This window comes from Camellia sinensis, chromosome 4, assembly GCF_055761805.1.
Source record: "Camellia sinensis isolate YWXY chromosome 4, ASM5576180v1, whole genome shotgun sequence".
NCBI classification, from domain to species: domain Eukaryota; kingdom Viridiplantae; phylum Streptophyta; class Magnoliopsida; order Ericales; family Theaceae; genus Camellia; species Camellia sinensis.
This window is the reverse complement of record NC_138964.1, coordinates 43,266,633-43,291,181: the sequence shown is the minus strand read 5'-3', so window position 1 is coordinate 43,291,181 and position 24,549 is coordinate 43,266,633. Positions and strand designations below refer to the sequence as shown.

General features: G+C 34.2%; 1 protein-coding gene across 2 annotated transcripts; it reads right to left on the bottom strand.

Moving 5' to 3' along the window:
• Positions 1 to 5,212: 5,212 nt before the first annotated feature.
• On the bottom strand, positions 5,213 to 20,206 carry LOC145824603 (uncharacterized). Of its 2 annotated transcripts, none has more exons than XM_082924704.1 (4): positions 19,949 to 20,206; positions 11,858 to 12,043; positions 11,631 to 11,670; positions 5,213 to 5,470 (listed from the first exon to the last, which is right to left on the bottom strand). In XM_082924704.1, exons 1-4 carry the CDS (start codon positions 19,949 to 19,951, stop codon positions 5,385 to 5,387), a joined length of 315 nt encoding a protein of 104 aa, XP_082780830.1. In that variant the 5' UTR covers positions 19,952 to 20,206; the 3' UTR covers positions 5,213 to 5,384. The 2 variants fall into 2 exon arrangements, with proteins under 2 accessions (XP_082780830.1, XP_082780831.1); XM_082924705.1 differs by lacking the exon at positions 5,213 to 5,470 and adding an exon at positions 6,979 to 7,193 and having other exon boundaries at positions 19,949 to 20,181.
• Between the last annotated feature and the right edge of the window lie 4,343 nt (positions 20,207 to 24,549).

Below are 24,549 nucleotides of genomic sequence, written 5' to 3'. Positions count from 1 at the left end.
ATAGGGTTGAGGTTGTGACTTTGAGAGAGAATGTCACAAGACTATAGAAAATTCTTGTGATGAGTGTCATCTTGAAGGACTTCGAAGGATAAATGAGAAAAGGCAACAAGTAGGGTCCGGGCTTTATACTACTGATAAGTAGTTGGAGGAACTGGAGCCTGATAGGGAGCAAAATGTTGGCTTTCAAAGAGGGTAAGTTTCAATTCCTCAACCCAATTAGGATTAAGGGGAAGGGAATGAGCAATGGGATCCCCTCTAAAAAAAAAGTGGAAACTGAGGCTCATTTTCATACTCTAGCCAGTCAAAAGAACAAAGTTTTACTTTCTTGGCCAAGAGTGAAGGACTCATTCCTAAAGCCTCAATGGGGTGAGGGGTCTTTCACACTATTTTGGTCAGCAAGGTAAAGGTATACCGTGCCGAAAGCAAATTGTCTTCAAGAGAGCGAAGACGATCGAATGGGATATAAGAATATACCACAGAGCGGCGCGAAGAGTGAGGAATTGCAGTAGGGTCATCGAATTCAATAAATTTGCAATGAATCCGCTCCCTTGTGAGGTTGTGTTGGTGTTGGCCAAACATTCCAACCAGTATTTCCAGTAGAAGAGGAGGCGGCTTCATCCCATGCAGAAGGTTTTGGAGCAGATGAAGAACTTACAAGATCCATTTAGATAAGTTTTTGGTCTAAAGGCTCATATTTTGCGAAAGCCTCCATAACTTGTATAAATGGAGGAGGATAGATATGGCTAATAAATATATGAAAGTTCTTTTGAGATCGATCATCATTGTCCAAAACCTCTATGCTTGATCAATGAAAGAAAGAGTTTGTTTAGCCATTAGAAATGTATCAGTTCCTTCGTTTACACAGATAGTGGAGGTAGTGTTCAAGCACCAGGGAGAATTAAATGAAGTTCAGTGTTTTGTTGCTTGGAGATGGTTACACTTCCCAGATAAATACATTCCATGCACGTCGTGGGACGTGGGCAAAGAGCATTGACCCACTAATATTACCAAGTATTGGTTATATTAGTGCGGGGAGCAATGTTGGTTATATATTTTGTACAGACCTATCGCAGCCTGACATGTGGATTATAAGGGGCAAATTGGGAAATCAATAAAGGTCTCCAACCATCAACAGACGCGTGGCAACTTACAGCAATGAAAATGGATCCACGAGACATGGGAATAGTCAAGATATCCAAGGTGACGTGGCCAAACAGTTGTCCACAGTTTAAATTCAAATTCAAGAGGGAAGCACAACCATGAAGAGTGGAATAGTGGAAACAAACTGATCAAAGCCACAGGCTACACTCAGTGATCGTGGAGATTATTTCAACAGTTATCACCTACTTTGACAGATTATCAGTCACTTCGACGGTTATATTCAGAGCCTGTAAATAGAGGAGAGTGCTAATAATGTAAGGATCCAAAACCAGATCTAGAAACCACTTCGTTTACTTTATATTTTCCAATTTTTTAAATTCCAATCTTTACATTCCTGTATTGCACTTCAAATTCCTAGGGGTAATTCTAAGTTAGTTTGTTATTGTAATACCCTTCGAAGCTGTAAAAGTGTGAATGTACAATTGTAAACTTTTGTTTACTTAATAAAAGATTGATTTCTGACACTATTGTTCCCTCTTTCTTTATTTCTTGTAGTCTTCTTAATTTTCTCCTAAAAACTAAACCACCAGTAAAGTCCGCTTTATTGAGACTGAAAGAACTTCAAAGCAATCGTTTGATTAATTGGTTGGAATTTATTAATCTTTGTAAGGACTTATTGATCTTTACTGGCACACTTGAATTACAATTCTAACCTTTGAAAGTCAAAAAAGCCAACAAAAAAAATTAAATATTAATTTTTAACATATTTAACACTATTTATCACCTTTGTTACTTGCTCGTGCATAGCATGAGTTACTACTAGTACTATGTATTATAGCAAATAGACTTTTTAATAATAAAGGCTTTAGAACCATCAAAACTCCATCTTAAAATTCTTAATTTTTGTAATTTTCAAAATATTTATAAAAATTCTATTGGTTAACTCATCCTATTAATAATTTAAAATAAATAATTACTCTCTTATACCTCTGTCATAATAGAAAATTCTACTATAATTTGGCAAGTTGGTTAGTGGTTAAAATAGTCACAAAAGATAAAATAGGCTATTTTAGCCACAACAAGTAAAACATCACATCCAACCTATAATTATTATACTTTTCTCTCACAAAAAAAGTCAAAAAAAAAATTAAAAAGCCAAAAAGTCCTTCTTAAACCAAGCTTTTTAGCCCAGGCTAATATAGGCTTCGTTTGGGAAGTTGCTATTTTGGTAGGCTATTTTAGTTTTTGACTATTTTAGTAGGTTAAAATTTTTGTGTTTGGAAAGATGATTGGATTTTTTTGTGGTTTGATGTGATGTTTGTGAGAGAAAAAGTGAAATGATTATGGGTTTGATGTGATATTTTGTCTTATTAGCTTAGTCTATTTTGTCTTTTTGTAAATTTTAACCTAAACTAGGCTATTTTTTTTCTTGCCAAACACCCCTAGCCAAAAAAGCTAAAAAGTCAACTCACTTCCCAAACGGAGGTGGAAAGTTTTCAACTTCTTAATATATTTGTCATTCGTCCCAACGAAGCAAACCAATGTACAACCCAAAGATGTAATTATTTTTTATTTATTTTTATTTTTTTTTTTTGAAAAATTCACCAAAGTCAATTTAAAAAAAAAAATCACAGAAAAAGCAAACTCCAAATTATTCCAAAAGCTCTCTGAAACTTTTTTTTTAATATTTATATTAATAATAACTTTTTTTATTTTTGGGTTGAAACCAAACTTTGTCATGATTCTGCCCTACAAAGCCATAAACATTGTAATTATGTATTTAAATCATAATTATAACAGTATGCGAGCATATCAATATTCTCTACCATTTTGATTGTGGTATATCAGTATTCCCTTCCACATTGCTTGATAATCTCTACTCGGTGATATTCATTTACAAGAAGTTAAGATGACTTATTCACAATCGCTTTAGTATAACAATGACATTTACGCTGCGTTTGGTTGGAGGATTTGAAGAGGGATTTAGAAAAAGAAAGGGAAAAGTTTGGTGAAATGTGAATAAAACATACCTATATTTCACCTAGTTACACACACCTTTTCCGTTTTCCTTTCCAAATTCCTCCCCAAATCCCTCAACCAAATATAACATTATACAATTATGATTTATAGTTCTGGACTTTATTCTTTGCAACGAATCGTTGTAATTATATGAAAGTGTTATGTTAATTATATCAATGTATACTAAAACTCTTGATTAATACGGTGATTTGCTTTGGAATAATTTTAACGGGCACTTCTAAGTCCCACCAAATGATTAAGGGAAATTTTATTTCCAAACTAATACTTATGTTAGTACATGCTGTTTTCTCAGTTCATATCATACATAATTTAAATTTTTTTTTTTTTTTTTTTTTATTTCACTATCAAATTTCAAATAATATCAAAATACCATCCATCTTCTTGGTCGCCACTTTTCAGCCCTTAATCTACTTCCACTCGGTTCTTTCCCACCCTGTGCAATTATCCCCTCTCCAACTTGGGATCCCCCAATTCTTCATTTTCCTCATTCTTCTCTCTCTCTTCGGGGTCGTGAGAGTTGCGATGACGGTGGTGCATCACAGAGGGAGAGGGGTACTTTCGGGGGATAATGGCTTTGAGGTCAAAAGCAACTCAAGTACTAAGCAAATAAGACTTCTGCCTAAAGCCCCATACAATAAGAGCCCAACCTTTTATGTATTTTAGCATTATAAATATAAATTTAAAATCATTTTACAGTTAATAAAAAATAAAAGTCTTAGATTGTGTTTGACAGAGTTTTCTAAATATAATTTGAGAATAGAATTGTATTTTGAGTTTGTAGGTTTTGAAATTATGATTTGATTGTAGAAAATTTATTTGGTGAATGAGTTTAAAATTGAGTGAAAATTTTTTGATGTAATATATGATATTTGATACAAAAACTTACAACTCATAACCAAAAATACAACTCAAAATTCTATTAAAACTCATAAAAAAATTTTAAAAATTCGGAAAATATGTTTTATTGAATATATAAAAATTAACATATGTAAATTGCAACAAAAAAAAAAAATTTGCACTGTTCTGATCAACTGGCCGAATGATCGGTGAGACGTCTGGGGGGACGACTGGTTAGCTCAAATTTTCCCACCTTTGATCGTGTTTTCAAAAGTAAGCGTGAAATTAATTTTTGAAATTTGTAAACAAACGCCTTGTACAAATCAACTCTAAAATTAACGTTTCAAAGTTGTACCAAACACAACCTTCATCTTGCATGTTCTTTTAAAGAATATATTATTCGTTTAAATTTGTCTTTGGGAATTGAAAGTTTAAAAATTGAACGTAATTAGTAATTTTACATTTCAACATTAAAGAACATATTTCAAATAATATATTTAAAAAGACCTCATTTAGTTTTTTTTTTTTTTTTTTTTTTTTTTTTTTTTCAGTGTTAGGGCCCAAAAACTTGAACTACCTTGCAGGGGGTGGTGGGGCAACAATGTTGGACAACTATGTGAGGCTGCAATGGGGGCTGGTAAAGAGGGTTGTGGTGGTAGTGGTTGGTGACGATGGCCGAAAGTGAGGAGTGGCTGGGGAACAGGGTTGTAATGGTGGTAGTAGTTGGTGATGATGGCCAAAAGTGAGGAGTGGCAGCGGAGGTACAGCTTCCGTCCAAAGAGGCAATTTGCCCGACGAATACAAAAGTAATAGATAAAAAAATGGGAAGAGGTTGTGTATTGAGAGAGATGGTAGTGAGACAATAGAACTACTCAATGATTAAATAGGTCGAAAGAGTGGATGCCTCTAGCATTGTATTAACTTTCACCAAAATTTTAATTCCAACAGCAACATGAAAAACAGAAAGATGAGTAGTCCTTAGTTTTCCAATTATTTTGAGGCAAGTGTATTTAAGTGCACATAAAATTTTTATATTTTACCTAATTTCACACATTATTTCCCTTTCCATGTCCAAATCTCCCAACCACACATAACATAACGGTGGTAGTAGGGTAGAGGGGCTTTGGGACAACAAAGAAAATTCGGACAGAGAATCTCCTGCTGACTGGCTGGACACTCCCGAACAGTGCCGGAAAGTAAAACAGTTTCTGATCCTGACTACCCAAAGACAAGATAATATAAAAATATGTATATATCTATCTGTACTGGTAACCAAGGATATTTGTTGAATCATGATATTATTGGAGCAATCAACTTTTCATGTTTCCAATTCCTAAGCAACAAAAACTATGTCCATTGCCCCGGATATTTGTTGCCGGTGAGCTGGTACCCGCACAGAGTCCTCCTCACCAACTCGCCGCAGCATCTGCATCGCGGGACTGGTAGAAATCATCTGGCCTCACAATGTCTACGTCCTCAAATTCATTGTCATCTGCAAGAAAGGAAAAGAAAAATGAAAGTGCATCCGAATTACAGGTCATATTTGGTCAAATACGCAAGACAATATAATCCTGACCACTATAATTGACTTGGGGAAGAAAACTGAAGTAAATCTCAAGCTGAAGTCAATCTTCACGAATCAATAAACAAGTAATTCCTTACATACCTATAAAAATGTGAGGATCGGGTCACGTGTATAATGTATTACAAATTCTTTGAAAAATATGCAATGCGGATTAGGATGCATGTGTACTTAAAAAAAAAAAAAAAAAAAAAAAAAAAAAAAAAAAAAAAAATCACAACACAAACGGAGCATATGCCCGCAATACCAAACATCATTAATCTACTAAACTTTAGTTAACTCCATTTCCAATGCTACTGTTTGCCACCAACTGATAGAAGTTTGAGTTTCATGTAGTTCAACTGAAGAAAGCCATTTTTCATATCGTGTTTGACAATTGTTTTGCCGCTTTAACTAATTATAATCCTATATCCTCATACTTGGAATAATCCTAATCTTGATTCATCAATACAAAATTCTTGGTGAAGGCTTTTCCCATTGAATTAGCCTCGACAAGTTCCCAAAACACAAAACTATGACTGAATAAATACAAGGGCAAGCAACTCTTCCGCTTAAATAAGCAGAACAAAGGCACAGGGAGAAACAAAAAAACATGCAAAAACCTGAAGGCTGTGTTTGGATCATGGATTTGGGTAAGGGATTTGGAAAGGGAAAATGAAAAAATGAGTGAAATATGAATGAAATATAACTACATTTCACCTACCTTTTCGCTTTCCCTTTCCCTAAGCATAAAAGATGCACTAGCTCAATCGAATAGAAGTGTTCCATAACCTAGTAAAGAATTCCTTTTTATTTCGAAATAGTTTTCCCACTTAGGTTGTTCAAACTATCCACTCCCAGGAAACAAGACAGGTTGAAAATCTCAACAAAAGCAACTACATAAAACCCAAAATGTGATCAAGCTCAGCCCAGCACAACAGAGGAATATCTCTGCATTTGAAGTAGGCTTTCATAACCTACTTTGTTTACGGTGAGATACCATACATGCATGTTGTGAGATTCCACGAGAAAGTACATCAAGATCAAAAAGTCTTCTTGCTCTAGAGAGGTGAAATGCCCCAGCTCCTCTCTTTTCTCTATTTTTCTGTGCATTTATCACTCTCTCACCAATTTACCATCTCTCCTAAATCAAACTCCAATCTTTGCCATCCTTGCAACCCCTTCCCCTGCCCCTAATTTGCAAGACAGAAGCAACATGGTTGTAGTTCCAAGAGCTGCTCTCAATCAACTATATTGGTTTGGTTTTACAGTATTTTTGTGAAAACGTGCATTATGTTTAAAAGGTAAACAAATCTTTCTTTTCTTTTCCTGAAAACAAAAATTGTCACGCCCCGTATTTCAAAACCCCATTTACATTACCATACCCATTACTATCATCCATTTTCATAAGGAATTATGCAGAAGCTACAATCGTGAACTTAATCAAACAATAAAACTCCCTCTCATGTATATATATATATACAACATTAATAATTACAATTGAAAATAAAATGCCCTTAGGCATACATTTACATAAATGAAAAGGGCTTAACCCTAGATACACAACAATGGCATTCTGCCTACAAGTAAAAGGCCCCGTGGCCGAAAAAGTAATGGAGCTTCTCAACTCAAATAGAATCTTCCATAATTGCACCTGAAAATGATTTAACAATGTGGGATGAACATATAGTCCAGTAGAGATCCCAATAAATCTAATTAATATAGTCTTACACATGCATATGATCATAAATGCTTCACATAATAAATATATCGATAATGTTCTCTTTTTCACTACCCAAAATATGCATATACCTATTTTTCCTCAAAACCCATTCATTTACATTTAAATAGGGTTACATCTTTCGCTTTCACTTTCATCCTTTATAACTTAAAAGATTTCATCAATTTTAAATATATTTGAAAACCATCTCAATAATTATTCCCAAAACCCACTAAAGAATATCAACTAAGCAACTCAACAACCATACTACCATTAGATAACTATGATGCCACAAAATTTACCAATGACTCCTAATAGTCTAATCAAAACAAATAACCCACTAGAATCACGGTGACTAGTCGCAATTCGTAATACTCCATAAGACATCCTCACATTTTCTAGCCATAATCACAGAGAGCTAATTGGGCACCTTTCACCATAAACTCATATGGACAAATCCAAAAAGAGATATTACAATCACATAACACAATACGACTTGACCAAGCCACTGCCATCCACTTTACCAGGCGCTAGCTGGAGGGAACTTAAAATTAAAACCCATCATTCGAAGCGCAAACCACTTTACCAAACGCTAGCTGGAGGAAACTTATGACCCGTCATTTGAAGCTCAAGCCACTTCACCAGGCGCTAGCTGGAGAGAACTTGGGACCAATCATTTGAAATGCAAGCCACTTTACCAGGTGCTAACCAAAAGGAACTTGGCACCTCTATATGGCACTTCCATCGCATAACACAACATGAACCACATTAACTCCATTTACCAAATTAATTGATAAAACTATGTAACATTTAAGGTTTCAATTCAACCTAGTTTCATATCAATTCTATAACAAACAATGCAATCCTCCATCGATTGGCAAGATAGGCTATCTCTAAACAATGTACACTCCAATATAAGCAATGTATAACACGTAATTCAATTAACAACATTTAGTTTGCAAAACACCCAAAATCACCTATTATCTTCATTACTTTCAACCTACCTACGTTTCACAATTCAACCATTGCATTCTCAATTTCACTTTCATTAATAGTGTCAACACTAGTTACAATTCATTGTGTCAACAATAGTCATTTCTATTAAACCTCTCTAACTTGGCAATATTAAAGTATAACCAAAAATCAACCTATATAATCACTCTCAATGAGCTCAAATATATGTATATAATGAAGCATTCCTCAATTTATCATCAATTTCAATCAAATTACATATAATACAAACTCTCTATCTTTACCATTTCTCAATCAACAAGATCTAATTTAAATTTTGCAAAATTGATTAACAAATCTTCATTTTTCCCGATTACAAAATTTGAAGGGCATTAGGGTTCTTATACGAATAATTAGGGCTTTCCCCATCTTAGGTCTACATATGCTCTAAGTTCTCGCAAAAATTACTGTACATGAACTACTAAAAAAAATACCATACACAACACAAGCCCTAGCTTTTATAATACATGCTTTAAAATCTCTACCAAATCTCCAAAATTGGTATAATGAAAATACCACATATTCATGTATAAAAACTACATGAAGAAAAATTAAAGAAATCCCTACCTCATGTCACAAGAAGCACAAACTGTAGATGATTAATCTTACCCAAATATGAATTTTTTTGCAATGACTATGAAGCTCTTGCCTTGCTCAACAAAATGCTCCAAGAATTAGGGTGAAAACCAAACTCTAAGGGTGCGTTTGGTTTGGTTTGATTTTGGGAGATAAATTTTCAAAAAAAAAACTTAGGGAAAGAGTTTAGAATTTTTTTTTTATTTGTTTGGTTGTATATTTTGGAAAGAGTTTTGAAGTACGGGAGTTTGGAATGATTTGATATTTTATTGTAGTTGAGCAGATGTGTGTGAGAGAAAAAGTGATTGAGAAGTAGAGAGAAGAGAGAAAAAGTGATTGATTGACAAAAAATTTCCAACCAAACAAAATTTTGGAAATTTTTTTCAAAAATTGTGTTTTGAGAGTTAAACCAAACAAGGTCTAAATCTCCTCACTCCAGGGACACAGTGAGCATTCATGGTGAAAGAGGGAAAAAAATTATAAAACAAAAAGAGAAGAAGAGAGCAAAGTTTTTAAAGGCAAATGCGGTACTCAAGGTGTTTTACCTCTCATGACGCAAGGCGTAAGCCTCAGGGCGTTGAGTCGTAAGCATTTCAAATTTCAAATTTTAATATTTAGTGAATAAATTAAATATTTTAAAATAGTACAAAAATGAAAACAAAATTAAATATAAAAGTGTAAATACTTTTTGCCTTAAGGCGTTGAACATTTTACTGCATAGAAAGAAGTTTTCCTTCATTGAAAGTGAAATTGATATTCTTAACTTTAGTGATTGAGCTTCTCACTTGATCACTAACTGTTGATTGATCTTTTACTTAATTTTTCCTGTAGAATATAGTTATAAAAAGTTGCAAAAAGGAATTCTTTTTATTTTTTTAAGTTTAAACAATCTAATAGACCAAGTTCAACAAAAGCCCAAGGCAACCCCTGCATGTGCGTACTCCTCACATGCTTATGCGCAAAAAGCGTACAAAGTGCACCTAAGACGCATGTCTCAAACTATGATGCGCAAGCCTTTGGGGCGTAATGCCTAAAAATCAAAGCCTTAATGCGTTTTACGACCTTAGCCTCGAGGCGAGGCAAGCATCAAGGCGAGTCTCAGGAAAGCCTTTTAAAACTCTGGAAGACAGACAAAGCCGAGAGAGAGAGAGGCGTTTGACAGAAACAACCAAAAGCAACCGGCAAAGAAATTGATTAAAAATATATATATATAAACAAAAGCTAAGCAAGTGGCAAACCAATCCCCTAGACAAGGCATGGCCAGCGTGGGCTAGTAGACCCCATGTGGTTCTGTCCTCAAAATTGATATATATATCTACAATTAAAATTATGATTTAGCAAAATTATAAAATTTTGCAACATAAAATTATAAAATGGTATAAATTTTGTTATCACAAAATATAACTCTCATTTAATGGTATACATCATAAATTAATATAACACACTAAAAACACCATAATCACATATAGGATTTATAATTTATATAATTAAATTTGAACCAAACAATTCAGTATGGGATGAATAAATGAATCCAATTTACAAAGTAAATCACAAGATAACTTTGGATCAAGAGTCTAGAATTAAATTCCCCATTACCCATTAATTAATCCAACTAATCTAATCACTCAAGATCAATCAATAATAAATGAAGTCAAATACAAAAATAGTCTCACTCAAGACTAAAATTCAATTTCAATTTCTACTTTAACACTAAACTGAATACTGATCAATCTGTGAATTTTATAAAATTAAATGCTCATCATTTAACTTTGAAAATTTACCAAGCATGATATACTCATATATGAAGCTTACATAAAACTTTCATAAAATCTCATGTTATGAAACTATTTTTAAAAATTCGCAGTAGTGTCTCTAAATAAAAAGTCCTAAATTTTTTTTTTTTTTTTTTTCCCCAGTCTCTACAAAAATAAAAGAATGATTATTCTCTTAATGGTATTGATACTACCGAAAGAATGCAGCCAAAATAGAAGTAAACAATAAAGAAAAAATAGAAAGGGAAAAACAAGAAAACGTGGAAAAAGATGAATGCTAGTGAAGTGAGGCTGTCTGCAACATCAACACCAGCCTTGCACATTATTGTATGCCCAGGAAAAAAATATGGTTTTGTCCCTGCTCTTAGAGGAAACTGCTTAGAGCCAAGACTTCCTCATGAGGTCAAGAGGGAACAACAGAAATCTAATACCACAAGATAATACCCATCATCACCCAATGATATGCCCTCAAATTTTCAGTCACTCAAATCCATAGTGATGGGGAAAAAATTATTACAAAAAATCTACCATTCCCCTCCAACCAAACAATCCAAAATAATTGCAAGAATGGCTCTAGAAGCCTTGCCTCTCTCAGCGTCACCAAAGAAAAGACAAACAAAACTATTTTGTCTAGTCATTTCTTAAGCATGTGAGGCACATTTCAGCAAAGGAAGCAGAGAAACAAACCTTAGATAAAAGTACACTCAGTTTAGTCCCCATTAATGGCTAAGATTTGCCGGTCCTTTTCTAAAAATTTCGAAGCCAAGAAATAGAAAGTTAAGTTTTGTGATCAAAACCTTCTTACATTGTTAAAACAACACTTACTAAATTTCCAAGCAGAATCATTTGAATACACATGCAAGTTCATAATCTTTAGCCAGATCAGTATATTGGATAAGCAAAAGGATCGCTAGAAAAGCCAAAGCAGAACATTAAACAAAAAAAAGTCGTTCCAAAAAGTGAAGGGAAAAAATGCATTAAACCAAATGGGGGGGAAAGGTGATAAAAGTACCTCTTCTCAGGGTCAATGCAACAACAGCATCATTTTCAACCTGAAAAGAGCATGGAATTTGTTAAACATGTCAACACACTCTGAAGCTAAGATATCAAAAAATAAGAGACTTTAAGGTTAACAGAACAATATTTTCTTAGATGGAAATTTGAATGTGGCCACTTCTCAAACAGATAACATAAAACCTGGAATTTTTTGCTCGAAATAATAGAAGTGGACTGATGTACCTTCTGATCTGCCAATGTTTTTGAATCATCTAACACTTCACCAGTTGCCATTAGAATCAAACGCTGATCATTCACTGGTTGATCAATGAGGACATGCAACTTCTGCTTAATGTCTAGAATTGTCTCGGTTGGTTCGCATTGCAGAAAGTAGGTAGTCTTACTACGTTTCACACGAATGTACATAGCCTGCACACAAGTCACAATTACAAATTCATCAAATAACTAAAAATATAAAGCTATAACGAATTGCAAGAGTGAACTGCACTGAAATGAGTATAAACAAATTTACAAACTATTTTATTTTTGTACGGTATATGCATTCATATTTGCTACATAGCATTGCCACATCACCCCCATGTTCGCATCTCCAAAGAGCAGGGTACCATGTGTACTTCATGAGTGACACATACACATGGACCAATGATGAGTCTCCATCTGCTCCCCTCCAAGATCAAGCTATGATGGTCAAGGCAAGCATACATGGTGCCTTTGTCCTGAGCCAAGACATTAAGGCATGCCCCAATCTGCTCAAGAATCCCTTGGTTCGGCCAATGAGACTTCGCTCAAGCGGTCATCTCTTCCACTTGTGGACAACACGCTTGATGCCGCCCATGCCAGCCAAATAACTCCTCAACCATGAATGCTCCCCCCATTCATATCCTTTCAATGTTTGACCATGCTCATTCTCAGATCTATCATCTCTTCTCCACTAAACTCACTCAATCTCCATCTCCAGCTTAGATAAGTATCTCCTATGGAGCGGTGTCCCACTGAGTTGGTCTCCCATCCATAAGGCCAGCACTTTGATGAGAACAACCACGCCATCTTGGGTTGGGACTTCTACGTGGGATCACTAGAGGTATGTGGTGTGAAGGTTAGAGTTGAGCGAACATCAAGGTTGTCTAGCCCTCCTTCTTGGGGTGGCTCCAACTCAACTAGTATCAAAAAGAGAGGAGCTTTGACAAATACATGTGCCTCTCCAAATATGTATCATACCTACCTCTGTAGCATTATGATATGGTCTTCGAGGCTTAACCTATTTGTCCAATACCATCCCATGATAAGTTGGGAAACCTCAAAATTGTAGAACCAAGGGGGTTGAACCACCTCTCCCTTAGCCTGGGGTCTTATGCACGGCTCAGATAGTCCCCATGATTCGATTCTCCTATAAAAGGGATCCTCTCCATGCATGCAAGAACAAGGAGTGGCTACTGGCCTCCAAAAAATTCATAAGCATTCTCCACTCCCATGGTCCCACCCTCTCTAAAGCAATCTCACTTCTTTCCTACACCTCCGATGTTTCCTTACCATCTCAGTTCTTAGCATCTTCCCAAAAGGCCTCACATTAGCTTCCTCAAGGCCAAATATCCACAATTTATAATTAACATTTTACTAATATTTTGGCATTTGAATTCTTTACCCATTTTATAAAATTAATCAGACAGTTCTGCTTATGAAATAACATCATAAACTATGTGACTATTCCCTCCAAGCAACATAACAAAACAAAAACAGAGAAGTCATCATTACTATTGGACTTTTATCTAGATTCCAACAAATGCTGCAGTGGTTCTAATATGAAAGAAATATTTGGTGGATCAACCATAGATTGCATGCACGCACACTTAAGTGGCTTAAATTTTATGGATATGTTTGCTCAGTCAACTAAAATCAAACTCATGATGTGGAAATCTAGCTCATTACATTTGCAACCCAATCATATTCCATCAAACCGCATTTCAGAATTCTTTCTACCAACTAGGCAGAAAAGGGAACCTCTTCTAATTTGCCAACTACAATTCAAAAGCAATAAAGTCAAAAGTAAACTTTTCTTCTTTCATATTTCACACCCCAACAAGAAGTTGATCAAAAAACTATCCAAACATGTAAAACTAGGGTGTGCAGTATTCTAGAATGCTTCTCATTGTGCCCCTTTCCTAGATTTACCAAACAAAATTAACCTCATACTAATTTCCATTCTGGAGAAGCAATTATATTAAGCCTTATGCCAAGAATGCACAACTACCTTGTGATATCCTACCTTTTCCAATACCCACATTGTATCCTATTTGAAGCTCATTCTCCAAACCAAAGTTTTTAAAGGTGAATGCGTACCGTAAGACGTTTTACCCCTTATGAGGCGAGGCGTAAGCCGTAAGGCGTTGAGGCTTAAGCATTTCAAATTTCAAATTTTTATATTTAGTAAATAATTTAAATGTTTTAAAACAATAAATAAATACATCAAAATTAAATATAAAGGTGTAAATACTTTTCTTCATTGCAAGGAAGGAAGCTTTGCTTTATTAAAAATGAAATTGGTATTTTTAGCTTTAGTGATTGAGCTTTTCACTAAGCATTAAACTTTGTTTTTTTTCCTTGATTGGCCATTTACTTAATTTTTCCTATAGAATATAGTTGCAAGATGAGTTCTTTTTTTATTTTATACTTTTTTATATTTAAACCATCTGCTAGACTAAGTTTAATGAGAGCCTAAGGTAAACTCTTCATATGCGTACTCCTCACATGCTTATGCTTAAAAGGCATACAAGACGCACCTAAGGCACATGTCTCAAGACTGTATGCACAAGCTTTTGGAGAGTAAAGACTAAAAATCAAAGCCTTTAGACATTTTGCCTTAGCCTCACCTCAAAGCAAGCCTCAGTAAAGCCTTTTAAAACTTTGCTCCAAACCCCCAAGTGTAGCTCCTCAAAAAAACAGAAGCTTCCTCTATCGTAAAATCATATCTCTAAGGAGTTAGGTCAAAAGAAAATAGAAAGCGACATCTTCATTTAATTTGTTAATGGGCAATTATTGCATAAAAATGCTTTTTGATACTCGAATGAAAATTAATATAGGTTCTTACAACATCCTACTTCAAATTCCAAATGTCCCATGCCTATGTCTTTCCTAATAACCCAAATTTTGTGAAGTGCAAGTTCTAGTGGGAGTGAGCATGCAGCAATGCATCATATAAAGTTCTTTAACAATTGCTCTTGACCAAAGTATTCAGAGATAAATGGGTAACGCGATACATTTTACCCCTCATGAGGCAAGGAGTAAGTATTTCAAATTTTGAAATTTTATATTTAGTAAATAAATAAATTAAAATAGCAAACACTATTAAAAATTAAATACAAAGGTGTAAATACTTTTCTCCTTAAGGTATTAAGCATTTCACTGTAGAGAATAGGGCTGTTCAAATACCCATCCGGCCCAATGATACTACCCTGCCAGATCCAACCCAATTCTGAACGAACGGTTTTCGAAGCTCTCTTCTGTCGACTGCAAGTAAATGGGAGTACTTTTCATAGGTTATCAGTCAAGTAGCAGGTTTGGCATAAACAAACCTGTGTAACCCGACCCAACCAATCTATATATTTAAGATATTAGATCCAAGTGTCGTATTGTAATTGATGCTCTCAAATTACATTTATCACTAACCTTGAGTGCTTCACCAACTCTGATGACCTCTCTTCTCATCGAAAGTACTACCTTTCTCTCTCTATGAAAAAACGTAAGAGTTAAAAGTCTACATGGATTTGATATTTTGAAAATGTAAAACCAATGAGTAATAGCTATACAACTTATGTAATTTATAAGATATGCTTTTATTTATTTGAAATGATAATAGAGTAAATTATGGTGGGACACATGGGTGTGTCATATATAGCATTGGATAAACCAAGCAAATAAGTCAAAGTGTGGTGTATATACTCACAATTCCCAACGTGGAACTAAAACTAAAACCCTCTCTAAGCCCCTCTCTCTCCATTATTTATCTCTCTCTCTAGTCTCTTTAATTGACAATGCATTGATTACCCTCTCTCCACCATTTCATCTCTCTCTCTCTCTCTCTCCAATTTACAATGCATTGATTACTCTTTCCATTGTTTTTTTCCACCCATCTCCTCCATCCAAAAGAAATCTCCACTCAACATTGATTACACTCTCTCCAATTAGGGGTGTTCACGGGTCAAATTGAGTCAAGTTTAACATGTACCACCTTGGGTAGAACAAGAAGCCATCCAATTTTGACCCACTATGCATTCAAAACCGGACATAAGCGTGTTGGAAAAAATTCAGTCAGAATCAAAACCGATCACTCATCTTCTTAGTCCGCAAACAAGAAAGCTCAAAACCCTTTGACAGCTTACAAGAAAAAAAAACCCTAAAAAGATACTTTACAGAGAGAGGATGAGACTAAAATTGAAAGAGAAGGGACGAAGGGGTTGATCGAAGATCGTCGTGGTGAAGATCATCATTGTCATATGATCTCGTCACATGATCTCCTCATCGTTGTCGTTGTCTGATTTGATCATCGAAGTCATTACTTCGGTGGAACGGTGAGAGTTGAGAGAGAAAACATAGCAGCGTTTGAAATTGAAAAAAAATGACTTCAGAGAGAATCAGAAAAGTCTCGAGTGAATTCTCCAAGAGATGAGAGAGAATAACAAGTGATTTGAGTCATATTTTCTAAGCAGATGAGTGGAGCGTTAAGAGAATTGGAAAGGTCTGAGTGAGTTAATTTTTCAAGAGATGAGAGAGAATAATAAATAGAAAGTTGATGATTTGAGTGATCTGTTCAAGAGAGAGATGATAGACAAAGTAATAAAGTGGAAGAGAGAGAGTCAATGGAGAGTTGGTGTTAAGCTGTGTAATAAATGCAATATGTCAATCAATCAAATAAGAAGGCACTGCATGTAATTTTATTAATTATATATTTATTCGGACGGTCCGGGTGTTTTGGGTGACGTGATAATAAATCTATTGACTAACGTGAAATTCAAAAATTATAGAATCAATATCCACAACCGACCGTCTCTTAATTCGAAATCAATCGATCTCCAATTTTGTGGGTCGGTTTGGTCAGATTTGTCAGGTGGTTCGAGCCCATGAATTGCCATATCTCCAACACATTAATTAATCTAATTCACCCTCTCTCCAATACATCTCTTCAGTTTCATCTACCATAACTCTCTCTCTCTCTCTCCCCCCACTATTTCATCTTCCATCTCTTCGTTCAAAAGAAATTCCCATTGCTCTCTCTCCATAACGTCGATTCTCCCCCTCCCTCCCGAAACAACGGTGGTAGAAATGGACTTTGGTAAATTGATAGTGGCAAAAGGCGTTGATTTGTTGTGGTGATCGACGCCGATGGTTTTGTTCCATAGAGGCAATCGATGACAGTAGTGCTAATCAATGGCGATGACTTTGAACGATGGTGAGTCTTGTCTCTCTTTCTTTTCACTCACCGTTGCTCTCAAATCTGTATGGTTTATTTGAGTTACAATCACAGTATGAAAGAGAAGTTAGTTTTTTAGTTGTGTATCAATACTGACCGAACCGACCATCAAACTAAAGGGTTTGATTCGTTCAATTTTGAAGAGGTGGGTCAGTTGGCAAAGGGTAACCATATCTTTAACCCAATCAATTCGGTTTGGTTGACAATTTGATAGTAAACTCAATTCGAACCGACCCGTTAACACCCCTAATAGAAAAGAAAGCTTGTCCTCATTGAAAGTGAAAACGACATTTTTAGTTGCAATTATCGACCTTCTCACTTGAGCCTTAGCTTTGTGTAATTTCTTGATGGTCATTGACTTTATTTTTTTACCATGAAACATAGCTACAAAGAAGGATATTTCTTTAGGTTTAAACCATGTATTAGACAGTTTAACAACAATCCAAGACAAAAGTTCAATATGCATACTCCTTACATGTTTATGGGAAAAAGGCGTACAAGGAACACATGAGGCGCATGCATCTAACTATGATGCACAAGCCTTTCAAGAGTGTCACCTAAAAATCAAAGCCTCAATGCATTTTGCATTAGTGTTGCCTTGAGGCAAGCCTCAACAAGCCCTTTAAAACTCTTCTCTTGACAATTTGACATTTTTGTCACTAAACTCATGCTTTGTGAACCCAAGTCTTTTGTCAAACTCAATCAAATACATTTAGAACATAGGAAGCTACAAATGAAACCTATGAAGCAAGGACACGCCAGATTTCATGCCGTGGCGGTGTCTAACATGGGGACACGTTGGGTGACGTGTCCCTTTAATTTAATTATTTTTTTGCAAGGGACGCGGCGGAGACACAACAGGGACATGAGTGTCCACCAAATCTGGACACAAAGGGTAAAAGAGAAGAATAAAGGAGAAGAGTAAAGGTCAAGAGACAAACCTAGACTTCGATCCAGTCGACTCGCCTGTCAACCTCCATGACTTCAACCACCGTAAGCCGTCGACCTCGACCTCTATCCAGTTGACTTTGACCACCGTAAGCCTCTCTCTCTCTCTCTCTCTTGCCTTCCCTCTCACTCACGCCTCTCACTTTCTCTCTCTCGCCTTCCCTCTCGCTCGCGTCTCTTGCTCTCTCTCTCTCTCGCGCTCGCGTCTCTCGCTCTCTCTCTTGCTCTCGCTGATTAATATGTATAATATATATATATATATATATTTATTTAATATTAATAAAAAAGACATATCTCATATCTTATATAATATATATATATATATATAAGATATAATATATACTTATACATATTAATCAAAAAAAAAATGTAAATAAAATAAAATAAAAAAATTAATAGAAACACATTTATTTAAAAATATAATAATTAAATAAAATAATTAACTTGTATTAAAATAAAAATATTTATTAAAAATAAATAAAATTTGTCGTGTCCCCAGCCTTATCCATGTCTCCTTTTTTTTAAAATTGCCATGTCCCCTGTCTGTGTCCGTGTCCGTATCCGTATCCGTGTCCGTGTCCGTGCTTCATAGAATGAAACCACTCCAATTACCAAAACAAAATAAAATAAAAAAAAATTAATGTTAAAACTTGGCTGCAACTCTTTGAACCAGATGCTTACTCTTTTAAACAACCTACTATTTCCAAAGCCATATTTGAAGCCAAACGTAGTAATCGCTGTTTTGCTCACAACCTTAATCAAAGTATCTATTTGTTTCATTGGAAAATGAAGGACAAATAATAATATATAATTTCCAATAATAATTAAAGCAAAGTTGCTAGTTTAGTTCATGATTTCAAATAATTAGGAATGGGGAAAATTTTCAGAATGAATATTTTCTATAAAAAAATCTTTTTGGATTTTATTTTCTTACGACAAACATGACCTTACTTTTTAAGAGAATTCTATTATATATGATGAGAAAACTCCAAACCCAAAATTCCCCCTACTAAAATTGCAATTCCCACATTTTTTATTTTCATCCATAACACACGCAAACATAACTAGAAAAGGGCATCCAAATTGATAGAACTTATCATTTAGTATGGTATCTAGTATTAACTGTTGCAGAATACCCCAAACACACAAACAACAGCAAGATGAAAACAATCAATACCACAAAAGAAACAACACAGAAATTTATGTGGTTCGGCAAAATTGCCTACATTTACGGCTCACACCAGTTTCACTATATCAGAAAGAATGAAAAGAGAGTACAATCCAGCTGCTACAGAAAACAGAAATATATCGTGCTAGGGTTACAACTTACATCAATAATTACCAAGCTACCCCCAACCCCCCATTGGATTGAGGGCCCAGTGTCAGTACTATAGGCTCCATAAACCCCAACATTAACAATAATGCAAAGCCTCAATTGTTCAAGAGGAAAACTCACTTCTACATCTGAAATTGCTTCTTATTAGCCTTTTCCCTTCTCATTCCGAGACGTAATTTTACTGTATAATACATGTAAGTGCAATGTCTGGAAAATTTAGCAGAAGCTAATGGAACCCATTATCAGTAGCAAGCAATATATAATACCCACATTGTTTTATGCCATAAAATTTCACTTCAAGGAGTAAATCACACATAAATCTGAAAATTTAGTAAACCTAATCCTAGAACTCAAACCCTAATTGATACTCGCGCACACTCACCAGAGTCTCGAAAGACATAGGCCCTCGATCATCTTAGGTTCATACACATATATAATTGATAGGCATGAACAATCATATACATATATATATATATATGTGTGTGTGTGTGTGTGTGTGTGTGTAATTTTGAAGAATTAGTACAAAGATTCAATACAATATATTAACTGACAGAAATAACGCTACCATTTCACCAAGATTTTCTGTCTCCGGAACCGGAAAATCTCGCCGTAGGCCCGTTAGGGTTCTGCTTCCCTCCTTCCTGTCTCTCTCTCTCTCTGTCTCTCTGGGTTCAGACCATGGGGGAGAGAGTCAAAACAGTGAGTCTAAAAACAATAGTAATATGATTTTGCAGCAAAGCCCTTGGTGTTTTTCATAATTTTAAAAATGACCCAAGCATGGGCAATGCTGCAAACAACCATGGGGACTCGTATCACAGCCCAATTAAGCTAAATTTTTTTAGTCAATTTTTTTTACTTTAAAAAGTTAAAATATGCATATATATTATGTAGTAGTGTGAGGGGTATGATTCGGACGGTTTAAGAATAAAATTATAAATCGAATGGTAGATTAGTAAATTGACGGATTAACAAATTACGGTTTGAGTAATTTTGGACAAATTGACGGATTGAAAAATATTCTAATTAATTATCAAGGTTTTGCATAATATATAACATAAATTTACCTAATATTTTTTATATGTACAACATAAATTAATTTTATTTATTTAACATAAATATAATTTAATTATGTAATTACTATTTTTTATTAATTTAATTTTTTGTATAAATTATCTACGTGAGGAACTTTGCAAGATGACCTATCATCAACCTCTTCGATCGGATTATCACAGAAGCTCCTCTCAAAAGGTAAACATTTGTTTGCAATTGTGCTTGAATTTTATGTTTTCATTATCCGGTTTACTAAATTAATTTGGTTTATAATTCAAATTTTTTTTCTCACTTTTCTTTTAGTGATTTTTTTCTTCATATTTTAATCAATTTTTTATTTTTTTTAGATACACTTAATCTAAATATAGCTAAAAAAACAATACTTGTGAAGAAATATTAAAAAAAACACCACATATACAACAACAACAACGAACAAAAAAAAAAAAAAAACTCAATATCGTCTTTAATAAACTTTGTTCAGATTTCTTTACAAATACTATTTTTACGTGCTTTTAGATCAGGCACATTTAAAAAAATTAGGATAAATTATACAAATAGTTTATGTAATTTACACGATATGTCAATTTGATTCTTGTTATTTTAATTTGCTCGATTTTATCTCTTAATTTAACGGATTGTGTCATTTTAGTCCAATAAATAACAATTATTAAGTTTAGTATGCGGAAAGTCAAACTATGTGTCAATTTAGTCCCTGCAGTTTACATAATGTATCAATTTGGTCTCTGTCAAAATCGAGTAAATTAAAACTACAGGAATCAAATTGACACATTGTATAAACTACAGGGACCAAATTGACACATTGTGTAGACTTTTTGCCCATCAAACTTAACAACCGTTATTTATTGGACTAAAATGACGCAATTTGTTAAATTAAAGGGTAAAATCGAGTAAATTGAAATAACAGAAACTAAATTGACACATCGTGTAAAATATATGGACTATTTACATAATTTACCCAAAATATTATTAAAAAATGACCAAAATATGGCGGGAAGTTTACTAAAGATAAACAAATATATGAAAAATAAAAATTTCAAAAATAGTTTTCAAAAATTAGACCAAACAAAATCAATTTTTGTTTTGTTTTCTATTTTTTGTTTCTTTTGGCTTAATATTGTTTTCCAATTTTACTATCCATGTTTCTTGCAATTTAAGATTCATGTTTAGTAATGTTAACAAATATTTAGAATATATTACTTTTCATATTTCTATAGATTTTCTTAATTTCATAATTTCTTAATTAACACTCCATATGAGTCCTATATATAGGTCACCTCTTGTGATAGTTTAATACATAATATTACAACAATATTGTTCAATATATAAGTATTCTCTTCTCTTCTCTTCTCTTCTCTTCTTCTCTCTCTCTCTCTCAATACATTTATCTTAATATAGCATCAGAGTTATACAATTCTGGTCTGTATTTCTTGTTCATTGGCGAGTGGTTGGTTGGTAACCTTGCACTTGCTGTCTACTGGAATTGTTTTTTAAACATGCCTATATTTGTCCCAATCTCCAACAACACTAATAAACCACTATGTCCTCCGCTAGCGTCCAATCACATCCTTTTGTTCCTTCATCACTTAAATATATATATTTGTTTTTTGGTGTGCTTATGCACTCTCTCTCGGCTCTCTTCCTTTCAACCTCATATAAGTTTCTATTTTAAAACCAATTTGAGTTTGAGGGGGATAATATACTTATATCACGGTGAGCATGGTGATACACCATATGAACCATCTAAGCCGCTCATTGGCACACGTCTAAGCTGCTTCCTAACGCATCATGTCTTAAGCCGCTCTATGGTACACTCTCTTATTAGTTGCGCTCATCGTTCAACACCATGTCATAAGTTCCATGTGTGTCACATCTGCTAGTTCAACATTTGTTCCTATTCAAGCGCCTCCCAAGGCCCATCACATCAGTTGCCCCTAACAAGTTTCTCTCACATTGAACACGTCGTTCAACATCGCTTATAGTAGGCCCATTTATCATTTGTCCTAGCAACAGACTCTTTTCAATCACTCCTAGTAGACTCTTATCGTTTGCCCTAATAGTAGACTCTTCTCAATCGCTCCTAACAAGCTCTTTCATTTGCCCTAATAGCTGACTCTTCTCAATCGCCCCTAACAAGCTCTTTCGTTTGTGGTACACAACAAAGTCTCATTTATTTACTTTTTTTTTTTGTTTTGTTCTTCGAAACTCAAGTTAGTTTACCTACTTGAGCTTGAGAGGGGTTGTTAAAGTATATCTACAATATATTGCTTTCCATATTTGTTAGGTTTCCATATTTCTATAGGTTTCCTTATTCTCATGGTTTCTTGATTAACACTTTATATAAATTCTATATATAGGCCATCTTTTGTAATAGTTCAATATACAATATTACAACACAACGAGCAAGGATCCTCTAGAGTTTTTTTTTCTTAAAGTTTCCTAGAGTGGTGCATTGTGTGGTTGAGATTTAATGACAAGTCACATCAATTTTTCAGCATTAAATCTCAACCACACAATACACCACTTTAGAAAACTTTAGGAAAAAAATACTCTAGAAGATCCTTGGTGTATTACAACAACATTATTCAATATACAGAGATTCTCTTCTCTTCTTTTCTCTCTCTCTCTCTCTCTCTCTCTCTCTCTCTCTCTCTACAATTATTGTAACAAATAAAATAATTGAACTTCAAAAGGGGTGTGTAATTGCATTCTTATGTATATACAATTATTGTAACAAATAAAATAATCGAGCTTCAAATGGGGTGTGTAATTGCATTCTTACGTACAAATTGTGATCCTGGTTTTATGTTAGTAGTTTGTCATCCTATGTCAATGATCAAATGTTTTGAATGCATGGTATCTAGTTGCTCTCCCATTGTTACTTTTGTTAGCAGTCGATCAAGTGAACTCTTTGAATCAATAATTTTTTCTAGTCATGCACAGTTTTTGCAGTTGAACTAAGAACATAGTTGAGAATTCATTTTGTAGTTGGTACACGATAGTCCGTCAATCAGGAACTTCACTTTAGAGATCAAGAGTTGTCATGATGAATTAAGCGTTCCTTTACTAGATGTGTTACTCATATTCAAGTCTCATTTCCATGCCATGTAGTTTTTCATTCTTTTTTTTTTCTTTTTTTTTTCTCTCTAATATATCCGTATGTGTTAATAATCGAGCATAGCCTCAATATATCTTGGAAAATTTTAAAATTCACTAATATCCAAAAAAATTAGGAATCATTCCTAAATTTTTATTTAAAAAGAAAATTTGAATTAATGGTCCATCATTTAATCTGTAAAGGGAAAATTTCCCCTTTATTTTTAACATGTGTGCGTGCATCATTTTACTTCATGGCATTAGCGCCACCTATTTTTGAATTTATTTATAAAAATAGTAAGTGAAAAGGGAATAACAATTCTAATTACGCTCTCTTTTTCTACTTGAAATTTTTTTTCCATAAAATATTTTCTACTTTTTCTGTCATTTGGTACAACAGAAAATAGAAGTCAATAAAAAATATTTTCTATAGTCAATGAAAAACAAACCTATTTGGGCAAAAAAAAGTTTTCCGAACAAAATTTTTATCAGTGTTATCACATTACCACTATAACCATCATCTCCATTACCGCCACCGCCACCGCCACCGCTGCCACCTCTACCTGCACCACCCCACAACCACCGCTACTATTATCTCTACCTCATTACTACTACCAATGTTCTGAAACTTGGACCGTTGGTCAAACCGGAAAAGTGATTGGATCACGGGTCACCGGTTCAACTATTGGTGAACCGAAACGTCATAATTACCTAATAAATATATTAATATTTTATTTTTAAATTTAAAAAATAGGAATTAAAATCCATTCATTAAAAATATTTTAGACTTTAAGATACCTATAATTTATATAAATATGTTTACCCAATATATATTTATACATGTATTTTTTATGTTAATATTGTTTGTAAAAATGTTAATTATAATGGTATTAGGAAGAGAAAATTAATTGAATACAATAAATAATATACATTTGCTCTTTGTAGGGTAATGTTAGAAATACTAAATTTTTTACCAAATAAATGATCAAATGTCTCACATGT